Source organism: Mirounga angustirostris, unplaced genomic scaffold, assembly GCF_029215605.1.
Source record: "Mirounga angustirostris isolate CCGP_5_RB_7025 unplaced genomic scaffold, mMirAng1.0.hap1 SCAF_3, whole genome shotgun sequence".
Taxonomy (NCBI): domain Eukaryota; kingdom Metazoa; phylum Chordata; class Mammalia; order Carnivora; family Phocidae; genus Mirounga; species Mirounga angustirostris.
This window is the reverse complement of record NW_026991711.1, coordinates 176438048-176461908: the sequence shown is the minus strand read 5'-3', so window position 1 is coordinate 176461908 and position 23861 is coordinate 176438048. Positions and strand designations below refer to the sequence as shown.

The 23861-nt window shown below is 54.5% G+C and overlaps 4 protein-coding genes across 6 annotated transcripts in view; 1 reads left to right on the top strand and 3 right to left on the bottom strand.

Annotated features, from left to right (window-relative positions):
* Positions 1-2393, bottom strand: part of PNKD (PNKD metallo-beta-lactamase domain containing) — a 62189-nt gene extending 59796 nt beyond the window's left edge. The window contains exon 1 of the mRNA XM_064587041.1: positions 2256-2393. The gene's annotated coding sequence lies outside the window, so the exon portion shown is untranslated. The remainder of the gene's footprint in view (positions 1-2255) is intronic.
* On the top strand, positions 239-5211 carry AAMP (angio associated migratory cell protein). 2 transcript variants are annotated; one of them, XM_045868012.2, is made up of 11 exons: positions 239-450; positions 911-1069; positions 1766-1885; positions 2371-2510; positions 2761-2905; positions 3200-3283; positions 3388-3503; positions 3653-3756; positions 3908-3998; positions 4158-4312; positions 4736-5211. In XM_045868012.2, the coding sequence occupies exons 1-11, from the start codon at positions 330-332 to the stop codon at positions 4809-4811; spliced, it is 1311 nt and encodes a 436-aa protein (XP_045723968.1). In that variant the 5' UTR covers positions 239-329; the 3' UTR covers positions 4812-5211. The 2 variants fall into 2 exon arrangements, with proteins under 2 accessions (XP_045723968.1, XP_045723969.1); XM_045868013.3 differs by having other exon boundaries at positions 240-450; positions 914-1069.
* Positions 5212-5456: 245 nt separating this feature from the next.
* Positions 5457-12367, bottom strand: GPBAR1 (G protein-coupled bile acid receptor 1). Its single transcript, XM_045868014.3, is given in 3 exon segments — positions 5457-5645; positions 5647-6629; positions 8250-12367. Coding segments are annotated over 3 exon segments (1428 nt in total). The 5' UTR covers positions 8544-12367; the 3' UTR covers positions 5457-5494.
* A 140-nt stretch (positions 12368-12507) lies between these two features.
* ARPC2 (actin related protein 2/3 complex subunit 2) overlaps positions 12508-23861 on the bottom strand; it is a 29549-nt gene continuing 18195 nt past the window's right edge. The window contains exons 7-11 of one of the 2 annotated variants that reach the window (XM_064587042.1): positions 23243-23336; positions 17758-17884; positions 16134-16279; positions 15580-15680; positions 12508-12958 (exon numbers count right to left, since the gene is read on the bottom strand). In XM_064587042.1, the coding sequence (XP_064443112.1) occupies positions 12934-12958; positions 15580-15680; positions 16134-16279; positions 17758-17884; positions 23243-23336 (493 nt within the window). In that variant the 3' untranslated portion in view covers positions 12508-12933. The remainder of the gene's footprint in view (positions 12959-15579; positions 15681-16133; positions 16280-17757; positions 17885-23242; positions 23337-23861) is intronic. The other variant, XM_045868015.2, reaches the window with a different exon arrangement.

The following is a 23861-nucleotide window of genomic DNA, read 5'->3' as shown; positions in this document are numbered from 1 at the left end:
GGAGGGGACCCTGGAGAACTACCCTTCCCAGGAGACCCCGGAGGCGCGCACGCTCGCTTGTTTCCCTCCTGTTGGAGGCGGAGTCAGGCCGGGCGGAGTTTGGGTTCTCCCCGCCACGCCCCGGCCCCTTCTCCCAACTCTGCCCTGTGACTGGTGGGTCGGCCAGTTAGCCCCCTTCGCCATTGGCCTAGCGGCAATCGCTCTTCCTGCCGGGGAGTCGCCTACGCCTACTTCCTCCCGGGAGGAGGGGCTCGAGTTCCGCGTCGTCGCGCAGAGCTGACTCTGGGAGGCGTTTGGGCCCAGAGAAGTGGATCGGCTGCTTGCGCCGCATGGAGTCCGAATCCGAGAGCGGGGCCGCCGCTGACACCCCCCCACTGGAGACCCTGAGCTTCCATGGTGATGAGGAGATTATCGAGGTGGTAGAACTGGATCCTGGCCCGCCGGACCCGGGTGAGAACTGCCGCTCCTCGGGCCGTGGGACAGGAGGCGCTCACCCCTGGCCTCTGACCCTTGCTTCTCCCCCCTCCCGTCCCCTCCCCACCGGTCATTCCTACCGACCTCTTTCGCCCTTCCCCCCTTCCCTGCCCCCACACTTAGTTCTCAGGCCTGGCAGGGGTGGGGGTTCCCCTGACGCCTCCTCTGGCCCTTCCCCTCACACACCCCCTTCCCATCATCCCCTCGGTCCTCCCTTCCTACACCGTCTCTGGCCAACCCCGGGTCCTCAGACCTCTCCTGTCCTCCGTCCCCAGTGCCCCCTCCTCCCTGCCGCTTCTCCCCGCGCTTCACCCTCTCTGTCTGACCTCAGCCGACCCTCTTGCTACACCCCAGCGCCTCAGGCCTCCCCACCACTTCTCCCCTGCCCTTTTTCTTACTGTCTGCCGAGCCCCATCTCTTAACCCTCTCCCCAAAGCAGATGATCTGGCCCAGGAGATGGAAGATGTGGACTTTGAAGAAGAGGAAGAAGAGGAGGAGGGCAACGAGGAGGGCTGGGTTCTGGAACCCCAGGAAGGGGTGGTGGGCAGCATGGAGGGCCCAGACGATAGCGAAGTCACCTTTGCATTGCACTCAGGTGGGTCTCTGAGGAAACCCGTCATCAGGTCATCAACTCAGTGCACGTGGGCATTTGAACATCAGACACCTGCTGTGTAGGGAGCCTTCCGAGGGACACGGAGGTGGGAAAACAGAGGCTGGCCTTGCCCTGGAGGAGCTCGCAGTGTGAAGGCCTGGGGGAGAGCTTGGCTCCCGGAGCCAGCTGAGCCCCCTGGCTTCAAATCCTCCCTTTGCTCCTTACGGATTTGTCATCTCTGTTAATCTCTCTGGGTGTTAGTTTCTTTTCAAAAAGTCGTCTTGTTGTAAATTAGAGGTAGTAGTACCTTTTTGAGCATGTTTTATATAATTCTCTCAAATGGTGGCCCTTAATAAGGTCAGTGACAGGGTGCTTTCCTCACTCTGTGCTCAGCCTGGTGGCAGCCCGTGCTGAGACCTGTAAGCCTGCACGTGTACCCTCCTCTTGTCTGTGCGTCTGTCTGGGGTGGTGAACGCAGCAGCCCTGGGGAAGGACTTGGATGGAGCTTGGCAAGCACGGGGAGGAATTGCTCCAACAACTTGATGCTTGAAACTTAGAAGAACTTGGATGCACTCTTCTTTTCCAGGAGGAAAGACATGTTGCTTTGGGTGGAAGGGGGTGGGTTTCCTGAAGGTCCCGAAGGACAGAACCTGGGGTGGGAGCCCTGTCCGCTTACTCATGGAATATCTCTTTGGACAGCATCTGTGTTTTGTGTGAGCCTGGACCCCAAGACCAACACCTTGGCAGTGACAGGGGGTGAGGATGACAAAGCTTTCGTGTGGCGGCTCAGCGATGGGGAGCTGCTCTTTGAGTGTGCAGGTGAGGGAGTACGGTGAGGTCATGTTCCTTTGGAGGTCATAGGGGGCTAGCCTGCAATGGTTGTGCAGACAGCAGCCATTTACTGGTGCCCATTTGGGGCCAGTTCTATGCTGGACCCAAGGACCTCAGAATAACCTAGTCTGTCTTGGGCATGGGGAGGGAGCCAGTATTGGCCAAAGGAGTCTGGGGAAGGTCTGGGAGGAGGTAACAGCAGCATAGGATATTTAGAAGGGAGGAGCCGGTATTTTGGGCAGAGGTGTGGAGTGGACAGAATGGGGAGGACATAGGCCTGGGCTAGGCATGGTGGAGTGGGAGGCGAGCATTACCATCCCTAGGGAGACCTCCTGGAGCGGCAGTGAGCAGGAGTCACCTGTTACGGTGGGACCCAGCCTTCTTCTCTTCCCAGCTGGTCCTTTCTGGGCGTCAGCCACCTGGGTCCTGTTCTCCTGATGTTCTCCTCTCTTTCTGTCTCCTTCCCTTTGCAGGCCATAAAGACTCTGTTACTTGTGCTGGTTTCAGCCACGACTCTACCCTCGTGGCCACAGGGGACATGAGCGGCCTGTTGAAAGTGTGGCAGGTGGACACCAAGGAGGAGGTCTGGTCCTTTGAAGCGGGAGATCTGGAGGTGAGAGCATCAGAGTGGTGTTCAGCTGCGCGGGGCCTTGGGGAGGAGCTGGGAGCTGGGGGGGGCCAGTCTCGCCTTTACTAGACCGAGCCCGCTCTAAGGCAGCGTGCTCTCCACGTGCAGCGAGAGTGTGGGGCTGTTTCCTGTCCCGTCCCTGCCACCCTCGGAAGCAAGGACAGCTTGGGTGGCGCTTATGGGACGGGCTCCTAGGGGGGACAGGCCTCCCTGCTGACCCTTGCCCTCTGCCCAGTGGATGGAGTGGCACCCTCGGGCACCTGTCCTCCTGGCGGGCACGGCTGACGGCAACACCTGGATGTGGAAGGTCCCAAATGGTGACTGCAAGACCTTCCAAGGCCCCAGCTGCCCAGCTACCTGTGGCCGAGTCCTCCCTGACGGTGAGGGCCGCTGCCCTGTCTGTCTTTCCCGGGTCACAGAGAGCTTGGCTCCAGGTTCACGCGCCTTCCTGGGCTCCCTCCCGGGCCTTAGCCGGCCGGCTCCGAGCTCTGCTGTCTGGAACACGGACCCAGGCCCCAGAGCCGACCGCTTCCCCTTTCCTGCCCTGACTGGCCGCTAGTCCCTGGGGCGGCGTCCGTTCCCTTACTTCCTGGTCTCCCCCTTCCCCCCCATTCCCTTGCCGGGTGTGCCTGTGAGTGCTGTCTTTCTCTTCGTCCGTGCCTGCGGCCCTTCAGGGAAGAGAGCTGTGGTCGGCTATGAAGATGGCACCATCCGGATCTGGGACCTGAAGCAGGGAAGCCCGATCCACGTACTAAAAGGTCTCCAGGGCAGGGCCAGGGTTCTCCGGGTGTCTGTGCAGAAGGCCTGGGGCAGGCGTCGGGGGCCGCGAGGAAGCCTGACTTAGCTGTGTGCTCCGTCCTAGGGACCGAGGGTCACCAGGGCCCTCTGACCTGTGTCGCCGCCAACCAGGACGGCAGCCTGATCCTCACCGGCTCCGTGGACTGCCAGGCCAAGCTGGTCAGCGCCACCGCTGGCAAGGTGAGGGCGACCTGGAGCCTCTGCTGCCGTGTCATGTGTCCCCCTCCACCGAGGGCTCTCTCGGCCCCTCTCCTGGCCCCTCTCCCGTCGCCTTCCCTCCTTCTCATCAGCCCTCCTCCCATCCTCGGATTCTCTCCCGTGGCTTCTAGGTGGTGGGGGTTTTCAGACCCGAGACCGTGGCCTCCCAGCCCAACGTGGGAGAAGGGGAGGAGAGCGAGTCCAACTCCGTGGAGTCTTTGGGCTTCTGCAGCGTGTGAGTGTGAGAAGGGCCTCGGCCTGGAAAGGAGAAAGCTGGGGAGGACGGGGTTTGGCAAGGGGTGCCTGGGCCGGGGAGCCAGGGAGGAGTGCAGGGTGCGTGAGTCCAGGTCCCTCCACGAGCCTTAGTGGTGCTCTCCTCTGCCCAGGATGCCTCTGGCAGCTGTTGGCTACTTGGATGGGACCTTGGCCATCTATGACCTGTCTACGCAGACCCTCAGGCACCAGTGTCAGCACCAGGTACGGGCAGCCTGGAGCTCCGGCGTGGCCCTCTGTGGCCCTCCCCGGCCCTCCCCGCCTCCCCGCTGCTCCCCCCTGCCCAAGTCAGGGCAGGCGCCTCCTGCTCTCCCAGCCCTGACGTCCGCTCTGCCCGCTCTGTCCCGTGGCCCCCCGGTGCAGTCAGGCATCGTGCAGCTGCTGTGGGAGGCGGGCACCGCTGTGGTTTACACTTGCAGCCTGGACGGCATCGTGCGCCTCTGGGATGCTCGCACCGGCCGCTTGCTCACGGACTACCGGGGCCACACGGCCGAGATCCTGGACTTTGCCCTCAGCAAGTACGTGAGTTGGGCAAGGGCTGGAGTCTCTGTGTATTTGGAGGGTGGGAATGGCACCTGGGGGGCCGCAGGGTCCTTGGGGTGTGGGAGGGGCTTCCTAAGGGAAGCTGGGGTCTAAGGCCTGGTATGTGAGCCCGAAGGGCGGGGAGGCCTGAGGGTAACCTGCGTGGGCTCTCACATCTCCGTTCCGGGGCTAAGGGGCTGGGACCGTCTCCCCCATGCTGTGGGCTCTTCTCTGATCCCCTTACTGGTTGCTGGCATCCAGTGTGTTCACTCGACGTGGACACGTCAGCCTGGTGCCAGGCACCAGGGATCTAGGATTGAGGATGCCCTGGAGGAGGCCACCCGAGGGTCCCTGGGTAATGGGCTTGGGGCCGGGCCCCAGGTCCCTCAGTCCCATCGACCTGCGCTTTCTGTCCACAGAGATGCCTCCCTGGTGGTGACAACGTCAGGAGACCACAAAGCAAAAGTATTTTGTGTCCAGAGACCTGACCGCTAACGGCTGCAGTCTCTGCTTTGGTGTTGAGGGGTGAAGGGAGAACCCCACCAGCAGAGGCGGTAGGGTATGGGGGAAGAGGAGGGGGGGCCTCGGACTACTTTTCAACCCCTTCAAACTGACTTGCCCCCTCTTGTCCTTTCTCTTAAGAGACCCACCCCTTGGGCTCCCCCCACCCTCACCCAGACGTGCGGGTCCCTCGGGGGGGGGGTTGGGGGGGTGGTCAGGCCTCTTTCTCTTTCACCTTCATTTGCTGGTGTGAGCCCCGGGGGTGTGTGTTTGTATGTGGGGAGTAGGTCTTTGAGGTTCCCGTTCTTTCCCTTCCCAAGTCTCTGGGGGGTGGAAAGGAGGAAGAGATATTAGTTACAGATTTTAAAAATGTAAATAAAATACACTTCCCAGACACGGTGTGCGTGTGAATTTTGTGGCGTCTGGACATGAGGAACCAGTGAGGGACACGTCGGGGTGAGGCTCCCTGCAAAGTCTGCTAGGCTTTGAGATTCCTCAGCCCACCGTCCGGGGCGGCGGCTCGTGCTCCCCGACCGTTGATTCTGAGGGAGTCGGATCTGTGGCTGCGTGTCCGGCTTTGGTTTCTTTGCGCTGCTGTCCCCCGCCCCCACCGCTCTCTCAGAGCTGCGGAGATAACTGTGAACAGGGCCGGAGGAGTTTATTTGGTCAGGGTGGGGTCACGTAAGGGCAGGGCCTCTGGTCCAGGGGCTCGGGGACGAGAGGAGACTGGCTCGGTGGCCGAGGTGGACAGATGCTTCGAGTAGGGGCCAGCAGAGGCCCTTGCCCCGGTTCGGGTCAAGGTCCACGCTGCTTGCGCTGCTGGTGTGGAGGGCCGGGCCCGGGCCGGGGGGCTCTCCTCCGCAGCACGCGCAGGCACCTCCGGGCGGCCGCCCTCCAGGGGCCCGTGTAGCGCTGCTCGCCCAGCCCCATGGCCACGGGCACGGCTGCCGCGCTGGCACTGCCCAGCGACATGAGGGACAACAGAGTTCCGGGCCCCAGCGGCAGGCGCTGCTCGAAGGCCAGGACCGACAGGAGCAGGGTGACCACGTAGGGACCCCAGCACAGCCCGAAGAGCAGCGTGGCCCCGGCCTGCGCCCTCGCCTGCCTCCAGGTGAGCGCCCGCGCCAGGGCCGAGGGCGCGCCGCGGCTCACCGCCCGCTCCAGCCGGCGGATGTCGCTCAGCTGGCGGCGGGCGGTGGCCAGCACGCGGGCGGACAGAAGGGCGGCGGCCCCCACGGCGGGCAGCAGGAGCCCGTAGACTTCAAGGTAGAGGTAGGGCACTGGGAAGACGGTCTGGGAGCTGCAGCCGGTGCCGGGGTCCCAGCGGTTCCACCCCAGCGCCGGCAGGCTGGCAAAGAGCAGCGGGCCGGCCCAGGTGAGGAGGAGGGCCAGCCGTGGGCGCCTGCGGGGCCGGAGGGGCCACAGCACGGTCGCGTAGCGCTCGCCGTGCACCAGCAGGAGGTTGGCGAGCAGGGAGAGGAAGGAGAAGTTGGGCGCCAAGTAGAGGAAGAGGCAGGGCCAGTAGCCCCGGCGGCTCTGGCTCCAGAGGCCGGGCAGCGCGGGCAGCGCCAGCCCCGTGAGCAGCCCGGCCAGCAGCAGGCTCAGGAAGAAGCAGCCGGCGGGCGTGTGGCGCAGCTGCCGGTCCCGGGCGATGCCCAAGGCCAGGAGCAGGTTGGCGGCGACGATGAGGCTGGCCAGGGTCAGGGAGAGCCCCAAGGCCCCCGCGGGGACGGGGCTGGGCGCCTCCGTGGTGCCATTGGGTGTCATCTTGGGCCCGGGGCCGGGGGGCGCCTGGAGCAGCGGTCGGCGGGCCTGCGTGAGAGACGGGCGGCCCAGTGAGGCAGACGGTGCCCGCTGGCGGGCCGCGGGCCTTACATGTTTAGCGGGCACGCTTTTTTTTTCAATTAAGTGCCAGTTACGATTTACATAAAAGTCCATATTTTGGGCTTCGCACCTCCCGCAGCAAGTCTGTCCGCGGCTGGAGCTGCGGGGTGCCTGTGTTCACCCAACTCCCCAGGCCCTACCCTGCCGGCGGGCCATTGCCATTCCCTGTCCGAGCCCCTCCGGGCCGCCGCGTTTGATGCCTGCGTTTGGACGGAAGGGCGGACCCACCCAGCCCCAAAGCCCCAGAGCATTTTGTCCACCCCTGCCTCCACAAGGCAAGGCCTCTAAAACTGGCCAGAAGGGAGGACAGGGTCTGGCTGGTGTGAGTGGTTTCTGGCCAGCCATCAGTTGAGAGCCTCCTTCAGGTCGGGCTGGGCCCAGTGCAGGGTGGGGGTGCTACGATGAAGGAGGGGTCTCTGTCCTCAGGTGCTCCCAGCCTGCTTGGCACCAGAGCATTAGGAGAGGGGAGGCTGCTAAGGATTGGGGGGGCGGGTGGGGGCGACAGGCAGAGGCGAAGGCAGGGCTGGCCGAACACCTGAGTTAGCGACAGGCCCGGGCCACGCGTGGCAGCAGCAAGCAGGGTGCCCCGTCCCCTGAGCACCTCCCTCCCCCGCACAGCCGGTTACAGCTCAGTGAGCAGCCTCCGGGTAGGACTTCCAGCCCATAAACTTGACTCATCCGCACCACACTAGCAACAGGGCCCTTCCTGGGAACTGGAGGAAGAGAGGAGTCACTGGGGAGGAGGATGCCGGCAGCAAGGACGGGCCCCACACCAGAAGCTGAGCCCACAAGCGGCGGGGGGAGCCTGAGGGCAGGGCCTGGCCGTTCTGTGGCTGATCTGGCCCCGCCCTTCCCTTTCTTGGTTCCGTGTCCTCAGCCCCCTCCGGCGCCCTGGCCCCAGGGCCACACGGTGGGGAAGAGGAGAGTCTCGGCCCTGGGGAAACTCCTGCTGCTGCTAGGGTTAAAGTCAAGAAGGAAAGGATTCCCACCTGCCCCCACCCCCAGCTCACCGGATCCGAGGGCACCACCGCCACCCCGAGCTCAGGACCCTCCTCTTCCCAGCTGCCCACCCCCCCAAGGCCGGCCAAGCCACACCAAGCTACTGCCCCCTCCCCTCCCCTCAGCCCATTTCCTCTTCCTCATCCTCCCTCACCCCTCACCCCAAGCCCTCTACCCAGACATCCTTCCCTCTCTATCAGGCCCTTCAGTTTCTGTTCCCTTCGTCCCTGTGCCACCTTTATTAAACCCCATGAGACCTCAGGGGCCGTGACTTCAAACCTGGACTCTGGAGTCCGGAGCTGGAGCTCCCAGCACTGCCCTGGAGTGAGTCCCCACCCCTCCTCCCCCGGGGGCAGCATGAAAGGCAGGGCTGGCCCCAGGGCCACCTTCCCAGAGCTGGGCTGGCCCGCGACCTGCACGCCCTGGAGGCTCAGGTGGCTTGGGCGGGCTGCGCTGGCCTCTTCAGGACCCGGGGCTGAGGTCTCCCGGTGAGGCTGGGTGCGGGGTGGATGGGGACGGGTGAAGGGGGAGGAGGGCGTAGCTACTCACATGGCTGTTGGGGGCAGGTGTTGCTGGCCCAGCCTGGGCTTTCCCCTCAGTGTCAGGGTGCTGCCATAGGCAGGCCTGCAGGGCTTCTGGCGCTGTCTGGTGTCCCGGCCGGTGAGGACATGGTGCCTCCACTCCGCGGGGACCGCAGGGCCCCGGGCTCTCGGCTGCCCAGGCTCTGCCCCTGCCCTGGGTTCTGGAGGGATGGAGCTGGGGCGGGTGGGGCTCAGCCTGGCCCCGCCCCTGGGGGTGGGGCCTGGCACACACTGGGCTGCAGGGGCTGGGAGGCCTTCCCATCTTGGTGCAGTGCCCTCGCCCTGTGCTGTACCCGCATGCCCCCTCTCCAGCCACCAGCTATAGCTTGCCACCAAGGTGGCAGATCCCCTACCTCAGGTCACCCAACTTGGAGCCCTGTCACCTGCTGCTTGCCTAGCTAATGGGAGAATGCAGTCCACTCAATGAATAATCAGGGTTTCGGCTCCCCCTCTCCACTTCCTGTCCCAGCGAATACATTTACATTTGATGGGTCTTAAACCCCTGGAGTGGCCAGCCGGCTGACAGCACACCCAGCTCCCTAATTCTGAAGAGCAGTGTCTGATGGTGCCAGGGCTGGGGGTGTTTGCAGCTTGAGGATCTTCCCATCCTATTACCTGATGGGCCTTTCGGCTTACAAAGCCAACCTTACCTTCTAGAACTTGGGGTCATTCTACACTTTTCTCAACTGCCTTGAGTCAAGTTCTGGGCAATGAGGTAAAAATGGCTCTGGGGGTGTGGCACTGGGCAAGCTAACTTCTGGGCCTGTTTTCCCACCTGTAAAAGGGGAACAAGTAAAACTACCACTCTGGGCTGTTGCAGGAATATCATGGAGTAACATCTGTGACTGCGTATATCCCAGTGTCTGACACTTAATGGGAGGCCTCCATGGTGAATAAGAGGCGTGAGCCCAGAAAGCCTGGGCTTGAATCTTAGAATCTTGGCTGGGATCCTTTTTTTTTTTTTAGCTGTGTGAACTTGGGCAAATTACTGAAGTTCTTTTGCCTTCGTTTCCTCATCTGTAGAATGGGGCTTACATTGCGCTCACCTAGGGCGAGACTAACTGAGCTAATACGTGATGAAGACTTAAATGAGCACTAGGCACACAGGCACTCAATGAAAGGCAGCTGTTAACATTTTTAGGATTTCTGCCCTCTGCATGTTGCTTCCCTCCAGCCACCTGTCCCCGCTAAGAAAACTCCGTAGAGAAAGGCAGACAAAGAGCTCATGAAAAGCAAGAGGGGATGGCCCTTTGCCCCACAGACAGCAAGGAGAGCAGGTACAGGAGAGGAAGGGCAAGTGCAAGGCTAGGGAGCCAAGAGGTGCGATGCTCCCATTTTCACTGGTATCAAGTGAGGCCTTGGGGTGCTGGAAAGAAGGCTGAAGTGGGAGGGAGCAGGTTGAAATTGCAGCAAGAAAGTCGGAGATGAGACAGGACGGAAGACCTCCCTGCTCAAGAGCACAGGTAGACGGAGTGAGGGGACCTCTGCGCCCTCAGCGGGGAAGGGCAGGGAGAGAGAGCCGGGCTGAAGGCTGGCGACCCGAGGGGTCTAGCTCTGCCCATCCTGCACAGTGGTCAGGGGGCCCGGGGAGGCGGGACTTCTGTTGGGACAAAAAGTGGGAAGAGGAAAGCATCCAGCCTCAAAACCCTCCTCAAGTGAGCTGGCGGCCAGAGGACGCGGGCTTCCAGCAGCCGGCCCTCAGGCCCACGCTATCTGGTCGGGCAGAAGTCAGAGGCTCTGGGAGAGTTCAGACTGGGGCCTGGACACAAGTGGGTGTGGGGCCCTTCAGAAGTTGGGCTGGCAGGAATAAACAGACCTCCTTCTGTTCCCAGCCCTGGCCTCCTCGGGATCCAGGATGTCTGTGTTTCTTCTTCGCTGCTTTGTCTAAACAATGTCTGTGGGATGACGTCCGAAGGGGGCGGCTTAGGCGGCAGGGGCTGGGAAGCCTGGGTCCTGTCTCCTCCTCACTGGACCATGTGGGCCTTCTCTGCTCCCCCATCCATCTCTGGCACTGGCTCATCCCCGGCCTTCTAGACCCTTGGCCCACAGGAGGGCTTTGGTGCAGTTTCCAGACCCTCCATTCCAGCTGCAGGCCAGTCGCCGTGGTCCCCGTTCTCTCCTCAGGCACAGCCTCTCTGCTATGGCGGGGCCCAACCCTGCCAGGGAATCCTCCTGGGCCTCCTTCGTCCACTCCATTCTCTTGGATACTGGCAGCTCTTTGCTGACCGTGGGGGCCCAGGGCAGGGTGGGTGTGGTATGCAGGGGCTGGGGCACTCGCTAACTGGATGAGTGGAGGCAAGGAGGCCCCGGGGCTTTCTGGACCCTGGCTGGCCTCCAGGAGCCGCTGTCAACACTCGTCACTCCCCACAGGCAAGAGCAGACAAGCCCTTGGGAGCCTCTGGAGGGCCCTGGGCACAATCCTGGCCAGGACCTTGGCCTCAGGAAGCCCTGAGCCAGGTGTCTGGGCAGAAGAAACCCTTGTCCTTCCTGTTAGGGTTAAGCCAGACTCTCCACGGCCCCCTCCGGGCCACTGCAGTGTTTCAGCAATCCCTGAAGGGGGCAGCATTGCTTGAACTCAAAAGAGCCCCCAGAGCAGACCCAGGTTTGGGTCTTTGGCCTCAGGAACTGTTGGGACGAGGGTTTTTACTTCCAATGGGACCAAAGGGAATGGAAATGGCAACTGCCAAGTATGGGCTGCCCAGGACAGGGCTGACGCAGCAGCGGGTACTTCCTTTTCCAGGTCTGCCACCCACCAGAAGCGGGTAACAAGGGGCCACTCCCCCCCAGTGCACAGGTTTGTTGGGATGGGCACTGAGCCCCAAACTAAGAGCCCATTTCCATGGAGTCCAGGTGACTGAATGACCTATATAGCTTTCAGATTTCTTGATGGTGACCCACAGTAAAAAAGGGTGTTTTATAATCTAATCAAGATGTGTATACATGAACAAACACACTCCAAAATCAATACTTACCCTTGAGAAATGTGATGTACTCTGATCTATACTATCCCATTGAAAAGAGAAAAAAAAAAAAAAGCTGGGGCGCCTGGGTGGCTCAGTCGGTTAAGCGTTTGCCTTTAGCTCAGGTCATGATCGCATGGTCCTGGGATCGAGTCCACATCGGGGTCCCTGCTCAGAGGGGAGTCTGCTTCTCCCCCTCCCCCACTTGTGCTCACTCGTTCTCTCAAATAAAATCTTAAAAAAAAAAAAAAGGCCAGTAATGAAGTTACACACGTGACAGACACACAGAAATACACACCTGCCCCGCCTGCCCCCCACGCAGACACGCACGCACGCACGAGTCAGGCCGGACTGTGCCCACGACACAGTCCTGGCCGAGATACTGCACTACCGTCATTCAAGATGCTACCACTGGGGGGAGCTGGGTGAAGGGCACACAGAATTTCTGTAGTATTTCTTACGACAGCATATGAACCTACAGTGATCTCACAAGTTTAGGAAACAAAAATGTCAGGACAGTTCACGATTCATGAATGGGTCTCAAACCAGTCTGAAACCCACTGCACTAGATGGAGACAAATTAAAAGGGAAAGCAAGAAGCTAAAAACGGTCAGGATGGTCCTCAGACCATTTCAGGTGCTCATAAAACTCTCCTGTAATTCTTTACCATATTTTCTGAACAGTTTTATTTTGGGGATCAGTGTCCTGCTAGCTGGGGGACAGCATACATTGCTAGGCTCGGTACTGTTAGGGGAGCATCTCCCCAAAGGGAATTCTGTGGAAGGCCAGTCTTTTGGGACTGAGAAGAGAAGGGTGTATGAAGTATGAGAAGAGAAAGGGTGGCCAGTTACTCTAACGTCTGCATTAGGTCCACACCCTAACACCCACCACCGTCCTGCAGAACACAGGCCACGAAATGCATTTTGGGAAGTGCTGTGCATTATTCATGATGAAAGAATAAGCCAGAAAACACATCATGTGACTGTCACAGTCCTGGAAGCTTCTTGGCCACAGACAGACAGACATAGTAGTAAGCAAGCTTTACAGGAAGCACGTTCACGTTTATTCAGAACTGCCAACTAAGAACTCACTAGCCAGCCATCCTCTCTCTCCTCAAAGGGGTGTGTGTATGGGGGGGTTGTTGAGGGACTCCTGATCTAAGGCTTCCCAGATTTGGGTCTGTAGGTTCAAGGGCAGCACCATGTGTACCCTTCCTCCCCCTTCCCCCCTTTTGGACTCAGTCTAGAAACCCAGCAAATTCTCGTGTAAGATAGAAAGATTTTCTTTATTAATGACCCCAACCGTATTTCTTTAGATACAGGAGTTCTGAACTCAAATACTTAGGAGAAAACAAGTTAAGATTGCATTATCCTGCAACTCATTACCAGTAACATATTGCAAAGCGCAACAGCTTGGAAAAGAGGGAGGAAGGCAAGGGAGTGAGGGAGGGAAGGTAAAGAAAAGGAATTAAGTTGATCAAGTGGAATTTTTTTTTTTTAATTCTTGAGAACTATGAAGTCCTTGCAAGCACAGCTCGTTTCTGCAGATTATTTTCCAAACGTGTACAAAATGGAACCAAAACGGAGAATCCCTTAAGAACCTGAAGAGGTGCAACATGAAAAGCTACGATTATCCAGTAGCAAGCGTTCCAGCCTTCAGCTGCCAGCCGCCTCCTCTTCCTGTTCCCGAGAGTTAGCGGGATGAGAACGTCTTCCCCCTTCAAGAGCAGAGAGAAGTGTGAAGGCCGGTTTCTGGCTCCCCTGTCCTGCCCCCCGCCCCCGGGATGGGATCTCAGAGACACCAGACACAGGTGCGAACATTCCTCAGAAGATGCGGGAACTCTAGGCCCGGAATAAGGCCCAGCTCCCACAGAGAGTTGATCAGCTCTTTCTTCCTGCTGAATACTTACTTCGGGGAGACCAGGGAGCACCTGTGCCACACCCACAAGGACGGTCGATGTACCAAGTTAGACAGGACAATCCCTTGCCCACAATGTCTGGATGGCCTAGACCTACTTGAATTTCAAACTGGGCCCGACCCTCTTCTGGGTTGAGAGCTCAGGCTCCCCTTACACAGCTTGTACCTTTTCAGCCTCGCACACAGCAGTTCCTTCTATTTTTCACCATGGGAGCAGGATGCTCAAAACTTCCAAGTACAAGAACTTTGTGTTGCCATGCGGTGACCACACTCCGGGTTACAGAACACTCGCCTGACTTTAGGCTCCTGAGTCCTGGCCTTCTGTCCCACCCAGGATTTCTCCGCAAGGGCCAGCTTTGGGAACAGGCTGGTTCCCAAAGACAGAGCTCCTTTGGTAAAGCAGCCTGGAAGCCAGGGCTGGGAACTATGAGAAATTGGGGCAAAGAAAGGGGGGCTAAATCTTCCTGTCCTGAATGTCTCAGCCACCCCAAACTGAAACCGTATTTTTTCAACCCCACCTCTCCATGCAAAACTGGCGAGCGTTCGAGAGCACCAAGCCAGGCCTGCCATCCTATTCCATGCAGCCCCTCCATTTCCGCTGTCTGGGCTGTGTGTGTGTCCTGGCTTCTCTACTCATCCTTAGTAACATGATCTGGTTTTCAGCTTGGATGTGGTTGTTTGCCTCCCCCTCCTCCTTTCTGGGGCCCATCTCTGCTAAAGAGAGGTCACAGGACAGAAAAAGGCAAAGCTGCTCTTTTTAGCTCCCAGGAAGGAGGTTTACGGACAATTTGTTGGTTTCAAGGATCTGTCCTTCCCCAGTTACGACCGCACCCATGTCGCAGCATCCCGGGACCACCTGCCGGCAGGCTAACAGGGCAGGGCAGAGGCCCTGTGGGGAGACACTGGGCAGTGGCTGCCTCGGTGGGCTCTTCTGGACAGACGAGAAGTTCCAGGGCTGCAGTGGACACAGGCAGCCCCATGACAGAGTATTTACGAAGACAGCCTTCCCATTTGGTGTAGGACGGGCTGGCCAGGTCAGGCTTCCTTCTGCTATGCCTGGCTGCCTGTTCACCTCCGAGCCAGTCTCTCCACTGGCCCTGAAAATGGCACAGCATTGGTCACCTCCCGCTCTAAGTCACCACAGCGGTGCCCTGTGAGAAGGGCAGTCCTGTGGAAAGCAAGAGGGGCAGGGGAACTTGTAAACCCCAGGAGGGAGGCCAGGTTTTAGAAGAGGCGCAAAGAGCATGTGTGTCCCAGGACATACGCCCTCCCCACCCTGTGTCAGTTTTGCCCACTTTAGGCCTTGCCACAAAGCTGTAGAGCAGAAGGTGTGATGCTGCCATTTTGTCACCATGGCACCCTGACATCCCTCTGGAAGCAGAGGATCCAACTATAGACTGAACCCCACTCCTCAGGCTCTGGGCAGGAGGTACAGAGTTACTACTGAGAGAAGCCTTTGGTACCAATTTCATGAGATGGGCAGCCTCTAAAGCTTTCGCCTAAGAAGTCAGAAGTGACTTAAAGTGCTTTTATAACCATCAGAGGTTTCTGAGCTTGAAAACCCTCGGCTCCGGTACCAGGAGTCAGGCACCACTCTCATCCTGTCAGGTGGCAGCAGAACCTAGCTTGGCAGGAGGCGCCTCCCATGCCAGGGGAGGGAACCCGGAGCCCTGTGCACACCATACCTGCCGAAGGTCCCCCCCCGAGAGCAGCAGGCGTTGGCAAATACCCTGGCTGTGAGGGATGTGCAGAAGCTTAGTTCACCTCAAGACTTGAGTTCAATGGGCACAAAAACTGGCAGATAAGCACTTATTCCTTATCTTGAGAACAGGATCACCTCAACTTCACAGAGGGGGAACCAAAAAACCCTGACATTTTGCCTAACGACCTAAATCCCTATCTAGGCTCTAGACCATGCTGGCCTCTCCTGCATGGAGCCACACACTGGAGCCCCCCAGTTCGACAATTCCATCCCTGAGAAAGACAACGTCATCTCCATGCAAAACTGCCGAGAAGCAGACCAGGGGATAAAAACACTTAAGGGGTGGCTCCAGGCCTGTTCACTCAACTAAATGTCCATAAGCAAATCTCTCTCCAGGAAGATCTTGAGGACTGACCTAACTCAGGCCCAAAGAGAACACAGTGTATCTCAGTAAAAAGGTCCCGTTGTGTTTTCCCTAGCTGACATTCCCCTAGCTCACAAAGATGTGGAAACAAGTGAATCCAGCCCGGCCCACTCAGGAGTGAAAACCTGTCCATCTCGCCTTTAGTCAGTCAGGTGGCTACAGGCCGGCCCTGCCTGCCTCTCACATGTAGCTGCTGCCCAGACACCTGGAGGGCCAGGTCATCAACATCCACTATTTCCCTCTTGGTGAAATCAGGAAAGGAAGGTGGTCCTGCTTCTGAGACCGCCCTACTCACGTGATTGTTTTCATTTCTTTTTTCTCGGCATCTGGACGTGCACGGTTCAGCACCTTGAGGAAGTCAGATGTTTTTGCCCGCATACGTGTATGAATATAGGCCTGGGAGCAAACACAATGGGTACTGAAGCAGTCATGTTCTAGAAAAACAGCTCTGCTTTCAGTAGACGTTATCAGGAAGGTCTGGGAACATATGCCCTGGGACTGACACAGGGCCATATGCAGGCAAGCAGGAGGGCAACTTTCTGGAGATACATCTGCATCTCTCTACTATGGGGAGAGATGGAAGAAAGGCCATGATATCTTAAAAGTCTCTAGAACCATTACAGTTCATATCAACAGCCTGGACTACAGGAATGACTTTTTTTTTTTTTTAAAGTAAATTCTACCCCCAGTGGTGGTGCTCAAACTCACGACCTCGGGATCGAGAGTCGCATGCTCTACCGACTCAGCCAGCCAGGTGCAGCCCACACAGAAATGACTTTTTATGTTATTAACTCTGGTGGAGAGAATGACCCGGAGCATAGGAGCTGAGCTGCCGTGGGCCCTTCTCACCTTAGAGCACTTGATGTGGTAGTGCAGATAGTCCCGGAAAGTGTGGATCAGGTTGATGGTGTTGTCTCGAGCGCTGGCATTGGTGTGGCGAGGGAACAGCACTGCCGGCAGGGACACAAACAAGACATCAGGGTGTAACATCAAGGCTGAAGGGCGGGAAGATCAGAGCCTGCAGTCAGCCCTGAGCTCTCCCTGCCTGAGGACAATGCCCTTGTTTCATCATGCCTAGGCTTTGTCAAAGTGTTCTCCTTCATGAGGCAGGGATAAGTACTGTAACAGGGCAGGTACCAGGGAGTGCAAATGGAGGAGATCATGGCAGAACACCAGGGCTCCCCAGGAAAGGGCTTAGTGCTGGGCATCACACCAGGTCTGGGCTCTAGCCTGTGGCTGTGCGTTCTGCCATCTATGCCCCGCCTGTCCCACGCCTACCAGCCTCTGCCTCTATGGCACAGCAGTCTCCTGAGAAGGTGGTACCGCTGGCTGGGGGCGCGGGGGGCCTTTGGAGAAAACACCTTATTAGACATCAGCATTAGGAAACAAAAGCTGCCTATCTTCTATCCATGGTGCTTGAGCCTTCAGAGGCACTTGGTTCTGTGGTCTTGGGGTGAAAACGAGAGACTCTAAGCTCCCAGGACCTCAACTCTTCTCATGAGGACAGGTAGCAGGAGCTGCTTTGGCCGGGGGATGAGAAAAGCCCCTCCCATGGTGCCATGCACTGAAGCCCCCTGTAGCCACTCCGCCGTCTTCACCCCTCCCTTCAGCTTTCTGGAACCCTCTCCATCTCCTGTACCTACTCTACTCAGTGGTCTCGGCAGCAGTAAAATCCTCCAAGCGGGACGTTTGCTAACATGAAAAGGAATACCTCAAAAGAAAGGGTGGGACCTCTGTGTCAATTTGCCGAGAAGAAACGAACAGCAGGACAAGAGCTAACTATGTGGCATAGCGACTATACCGTTTCTGCAGCATAACGAGAAAGGCTGCCAATTAAACTGCATGGCATGCACTGTAAGCTGCGCCCCAGCCTCAAGGACAGTCAAGTGAAAGAAAACGTGTAGCTTAGAGGTCACGGAACATGGTAAGTCGGTGGGCTCATCACCAATAAACAGGTACACCTTCAGTACTGAGGTGACTTAAATTTCAGAAAAGGCAACATTTTAGTGGCATTGGGTGCAATGTGTGAATGAGCTGTTATTCCCAACTGTTAGCTATAATCAGAAGCCAAGCTCACTCGTCTGGAGTAACCATAAGAAGGGAAGACTTGAACTTCTTCAGTGGAGTAAGTGAATCATGGCCAGAGCTCTGGCTTAGTAAGCAAAAAACCAAGAAATGTCAAATGCAAGAGAACTGCCTCCCACCCAGCTGCTTAGTGATGTTCATGTGGTCCCGACTCTTAACACTTGACATCAGGGGCTCTATTTTTTCCCCCAGGATTTAAGAAAAACAGGGAAAAAAGAAAATGATTATGGCACACCCTCCTACAGTCAGAGCACGGGCATATGAGAACGATCTGGTACGCCTGCTTTTGCCCCTTTCCCATTTTAACAAAGGTCTGTGCCGTTTCAGGCACCCTGCAGGGGAAGCCACCAGAGGTGCACAACCTGGCATATCCCCCCAGCCTGCTCACCGAAGGTAATGTAGCCAATGTTGTCGCCCACGGCAGCATCGGTGTCTTTCAGCTCCAGAGGAGGTTCCCTGTGGCTAAAGAGGACCTGTGGGGCTGTGTGGCTGGCTCTGCGGCCTTCTTTGAACTCCTGCACAAAGCAACCAGAAGAGAGCGTGACGTGAGATGAATGGCAACTTCCACTACAAGGCTGGCCCTACGGGGTGTGACTTCTATAGCACCCCAGACTGGCAGAGGGCTAAGAAGAAACACCTGACATGAAGCAGGACAAGTGCCGGCTGCTACCGATGCGATCCGGATGCAAAAAGATTTCCCCGAAAGATTTATTTACTTAAGAGCTCATGCATGAGAAAGAGAGAGAGAGAGAGAGGAGTGGCAGAGGGAGAAGCAGACTCCCCGGTGAGCAGGAAGCCCGATGCAATGCGGGGGCTCCATCCCAGGACCCTGGGATCATGACCTAAGCCAAAGGCAGACGCTTAACCCACTGAGCCACCCAGGCGCCCCTGATGAGAGCATTCTTAATCCTGTTCCCTTTCTCTTGTTTGGGAATGACAGAGGCAATTAAAGTTCATCTGACACTAAACAGACAACGAACTGTAAAGCATTAGAACCAGGTTACATTTAGGATTAAGGACTACTGCTGATTGTTTCTTTTGATTTCATGTGAAGAGCCTGTATTTATCAGGAAATCTTGACAATCTCAGGGTTCATGGAACCTAGGCTCTAGCATGCTTAAGACTCAAGATAAAATCTTAACTCCTTTCATCTTTGCCTGAAAGCCCCTTATGAGCTGGCCCATTTCTCACCCCTCCCACCCCCATCTCTGCTTCTTCCCCTTTCTTGAAAACCAGGCTTTCTCAGGGCTCTGGACCTTTGCACAAGTCCTGTTTCATGGAGGTATCTTAGACCGTTACTGTTTAGAATCCACCAATCAGAACTTTAGACTAAATGTAAGCCCTTCTCAGGGTCAGAAGACAACGGAGTTAAAGAAGCTGAGTTGTTTTAGGGTTCGCTGAGAGGAGGAGGCTCTGTGACATGAGAAGTGAAAGCCTGACTGTTAATTCTGGTCTTGAATGGCTATAGACTCAATCACCACCACTCTGCCTAAGAGCTCATCATCCATAACAAAACGTCCCCACCCTCATCAAACGACAGGAAAATGAGGATGTAAAAACCAGGCCATTCCGCCCTATGTTTTAATCTTCAAACCTCAAGCTTTTCTAATGCATACATTCCTTTGTACATACCAAAGTGATACAAGGCATCCCTGTCTCAACCCAGATCTGCAAGAACAGAACTAGATTTTCCAGCAATGCCAGTAAAACAGGGTGATCCAAATTCACTGAGTGATAGCCGAAGGACGGAACCAAGGGCTAGGTAGTTCTAGGAGTACCGAAAGCATGCTAACAGGGCTGTTTTGTCTGCACTGCTCTTCTGCTGCTGCTCAGCTATGACCTCCTCTATCCTGCCATCTCCAAAAGACTTGGGTAGCTGGCTGCCATCTCGTCGGGAGTTCCCATGTCTTCTAAGTCTCTACTATGGCAATTTACTATGCACTAAAGCATCTGGCTTCTCTACCAGGTTGTAAGCTCTGCAAGCCAAGGATCCTCCTTTATTACTCTGTATCCATTCCTCTTCCTTCAAAGAGGCTGGCTAGCACATGGCTTGCTGAATGAAAGTAAGCACTTTCTACCCTAGCTGAGTTACAGCTGTGGCACTGTAAAGGAAGGGACAGGAACAATGCTTCCGTTTGTAGGTAGGAAGAATGCGCACAGGGCAGCAAGCCCTCAGCAAATTAGTGGCAAAAGGATAACATCTGAGGAATTCTAACGCCCAGTCTGGAATCTCACCTGTTCCACCACCCTGCCTCCTGAGCTGGCACTGCTTGGCTTCTAAAGCTTGGTGGAAGATAAACTAACATAGCCAGGTTAGGTTAGCTCCCTATCCTTTGTTTCTCAAATGAAAAATATTCGCAGAGGTATGGAAGGAGTCAAGATCATTCAAAATGGAAATTCCTAAAGCAAAGCTTCTGAGATTACCCTTCTCTAGAAAACGTTACCTTTCATTCTGCAAAGGGGTTGGGAGGTTTTCTCACTTTTTATTTTTACTCTTTAGCACCCCCCCCGGGGGGGGGGAGCAGAGAAAATAGAACAGATAATAACTGCCAGATTTTTCTTGTGTTTAGTAAGTTTCTCGAAGGCTCCAAATCACTGGTACCTGTTGGCATTCATACCCAGATGGTGTGAATGTAAACCCATGGTGACCTATTAGCGTGGCTTCCATCAGTTCTGTGTACGGAAAATGACACGTGGATCTGGTTAAACATGCACGTCTGATTTGGGTCTATCCTTTCGGCGCTGTCACGTCTTTGTTTCTTCTTGGTACACTCTCTTAAATAATACTTAAGAAACAAATCAACCAACCCACCCGAACAGTTCTCCTTTTTCATTAAGGTCTTTGTCGTGCGTGTCAACAATGATGCCTCTTTTTTCTTCCTCCAACTAGGATGTCTTTTGAGTATCACAATACTATTTCTCTCTTCCATCAAAGCACAATTTATGATAGCAAGTTCAGAATAAATCCAAGTATACACAGAAACTGAGTATATGATAAAGGTAGCATCGTAAACTGGTAGTATAAACATGGGCCTTGAAACAATGGCTACTGAGACCAGTGGGTAGCCATTTAGAAAAAATGATGGATGCATCTTTCTACCATATACCAGGAGAAAACTCTGAACAGGTAATCAAAGATTATGTGTAAAATATGAAACTAAAAATACTAAAAAATAATACAGGTACATTTCTTTACAATCTTAGAGTAGGAAAGGAGTTTCTAACTATGACTCAAAATCTAGGAGCCACAGAAGAGACTGACTTAACTATGTGAAAATAAACTTCTGAGTTGAGGGAAAAAAAAACTCCACAAACTCTAATGACAAACTGGAAAAAATATTTGCTACTCCTACCATAGATAAAAAGCTAATCTCTCTAGTATATAAGAAATAGAGAAGATTAGCAACCCAATAGAAAAATGGGTAAGGATAGAGACCTCCCACAGGGAAGAAAAATAAATAGCCTTCAACCTAAGAAAAGATGTTGGACCTTGTTCCCAAGAGAATGTAGATACCATTTTTCATCTATCAGATTGGCAGAAATCCGAAAGTCTGACAACATACTCTGGGAAATCGGGCACTTTCATGCATTGTAGGTGGGAGGCAAAAGGGTACAACCTCCGTGGAGGAGGGTCTGGCAGTATCTACTAAAGCTCCTGACTTTCACTCAGTGCTCCCACTTCAGGAAAACATCCTACAGCTATAATCACACAGGCAACCAGGTAGACAGGGTTCTCAACATCCTATCTTCACACCTGACTGAAAGGCAGATTGCTTGTGTCTTGTCCCTGAACATACAGAAACCAGTGGTCTCTGTTTAACTTTTCTTGGTTATGGGGCGGACGTTAAGATCTAAAAATATGAAAAATATTCTAGTTCACCATACTCTATAATCTCCAAAATTGTATTGTTCCTAAGGCTTTTCACAGAATGAGCAGTGACATGGTATCTACCAGACTTTCTCTAGTGCTCAGCTTGCATGCTGACAAAGATAATGCACCAAAGGCAAACACTAAAATATCCATGTGAGTGGGGAATGGAAACTCCGTCTTTTTCCCAAAGGCAGGAAGCATCCCTCAGAGTTGGCCTGCTGACTGCCAAAGCAGGAATCGTGTTCTGACCAAACTGGAGGTCCACGCCGGGAGGGGAAAACCCATAAAGGCCCACAGCAAGCAAGTCCGTGACGTGGAGGAACTTCAAACTGTCCCTGGGTCCCAGCATTCTGTGCTAGGCATCCACTGTTCTAGGAATTTAAAATAACGAAGTCCAGGAAAAGTGTCAGATGATTTATTTTGGAGTAAAATCTAACAAAATAAGCCCAGGTTTCTAAGGGCATTTCAAATAAATTGCCCCAGCCTTCGACTCCGTGGAGAAGGAGGCAAGGCAGATGGCTTCCCGAGCACAGCCTTTTCACAGCCCGGGACACCAGCTGGGGCTGCATGGTGCCAGTCCAGTCACTAACTAGAGACACTGTCAGTGCAAAAATGCAGAGACTTGCTTTTCCCTTTTAGACCAGTGCCCTACTGCATGTATTTTGAGGGAGGAGTTTAAATTCATATGCAAAAAAATACACAATACTCTCCTAAGGAACAAATCTCCTGTAAGCTTTCCAAGATACGGTCTGTTTAAAGCATAAAATGGAACAAGACTGGTAAAAAACGAGCCAAATCTAAATATATACTTCATAGCTTTTAAAATTAGTTTGTCAGTCTGGATTCAGCCCAATTTCTAAGCTACTGCATTTAATTCCCCTGTCATTTCTGCCTAAAAACAGATGAAATTCCTGTCTGGAAGCTTACATTTAGGACCCAAGATATAGGTCTATAGATCTGTGTGTATACACACACACTCTCTCTCTCTCAAAGTTTAGTACTCTCAAATGCTCAAAGTGTCAATATCCTAATTTTTCTGCATTGTGACTCCAAAATTAGAGTTTCTGATTAATTAGACTAAACACAAAAAGCCACTAGAGATGGATGAAATGGAGGCTCTCACTTTTGAGTATTTTCCTAGCCGCTGAGAGAGGATACCCATAAAATATCCTCACTACATTAAGCACAACCATTTTTCAACTCCATGTAGCAAAAAAGATTCTGTCCCGGAATTCTTAAATCTCTTCATCCTGCCAAGCAACACAATGAACGTACAAAAGGTGTTGGAAAATTTACCCACTGTACTAGATATTGAATGCTGAGCCATCTGGGAAGAAATCAGCCTGGTTATCACTTCAACGACAAGCTCTCATCTTAGCGCCAGCAACTGGTTAGCAGACAGCATGACACTACCACAACGGGGTATTGTATCAACCTGGAGTCCAACTGTACCAAAATCCAATGACAAAATGTCCCACTAAGCCCCGTTCCTCTTCTTGGTAGGTGAGCTGCTTCTGAAGGAGGCGCTCTATGATGACCTCAGGCAAACTCCGGCCAATCTGCCTCACTGTCCGCTCAACGACTCTACCCTAACTGATATATTATCTACTACTTAGGAATTTTCTAGAGATTCTGTTCTGAGAAGACTTCAGTACTAAATCAAGCCAAGAATGGACCTTGCCAGAAACTGCAGGAAGGGTAGGAAACATGACTAAGCTTTAAATCGAAGACCCTATGGCAGCAAGGGTGCTTAAAACTCAGTCATACCATTAGTATGTTTAATCCTCAATTCACTCTCCAGTCCAATCCAGTCCTGCAAAAGGCTAAAGGCACTAAGGAAAAACTACACGCAGTGAGTCTGGCGGGAGCTGTTTAATGAGATCTTCAACAAGTGCCGGCACCCTCAGAGTGGCCAGTTCTCTCTTCTACGCTCATGGTGCGCTTCAGTGCCAAGGTATAAACCACCACCATCGTGTCCCCCCACAAGATGTCCTATCCGTACCTGCATGAACACTTTTCCAATGACCACATCGTCATCATCCTTGAACACTGTGCTGAAGACTACTGTGACTCTGTCCTTTTTAGATTCAACGTACCTGAGGGGAACAAAACCCATGAGGTAAGAAGTACAGAATCAGCATGAGACTTTGTCAAGAACTCGATCTCCAAAGTGAAGTAGGTGGGTAAAGTCCTAAATCTCTTAGTTCATAAAACAAGGCAGCCAAGGGAGACTCAGTATGTATGACCAACAAAGTCAGTATAACACATGCATGCCCTGAGGCAGGAGAGGAAAATCACCCTGAGTAGCTGGTACTGACTTGTCTGTGTGGTAGGACATGGAATCTGGGGTCACTAACTCTCAGAACTTCACTTTAAAAAATTTCTTTATATACTAGGAGAGTCCTACTATGTAGAGGATTCAAGAGTTGCAAACACACAGAATGCACAGTCCCCTCTCCCTCCTCGTTACCCAGGCTGTATGACTGAAGGGGACCTTCAATAGTGGTGCCTTAAAGGAAAGCACTGGATTCCCCTTTCATCTTTTGCCAACTTCTGGTATCTGGAGACCAGCAGAAAGGGCCCCCTTTTCTCCTCTGTCATCTACATCCTGGCTTAAAGAA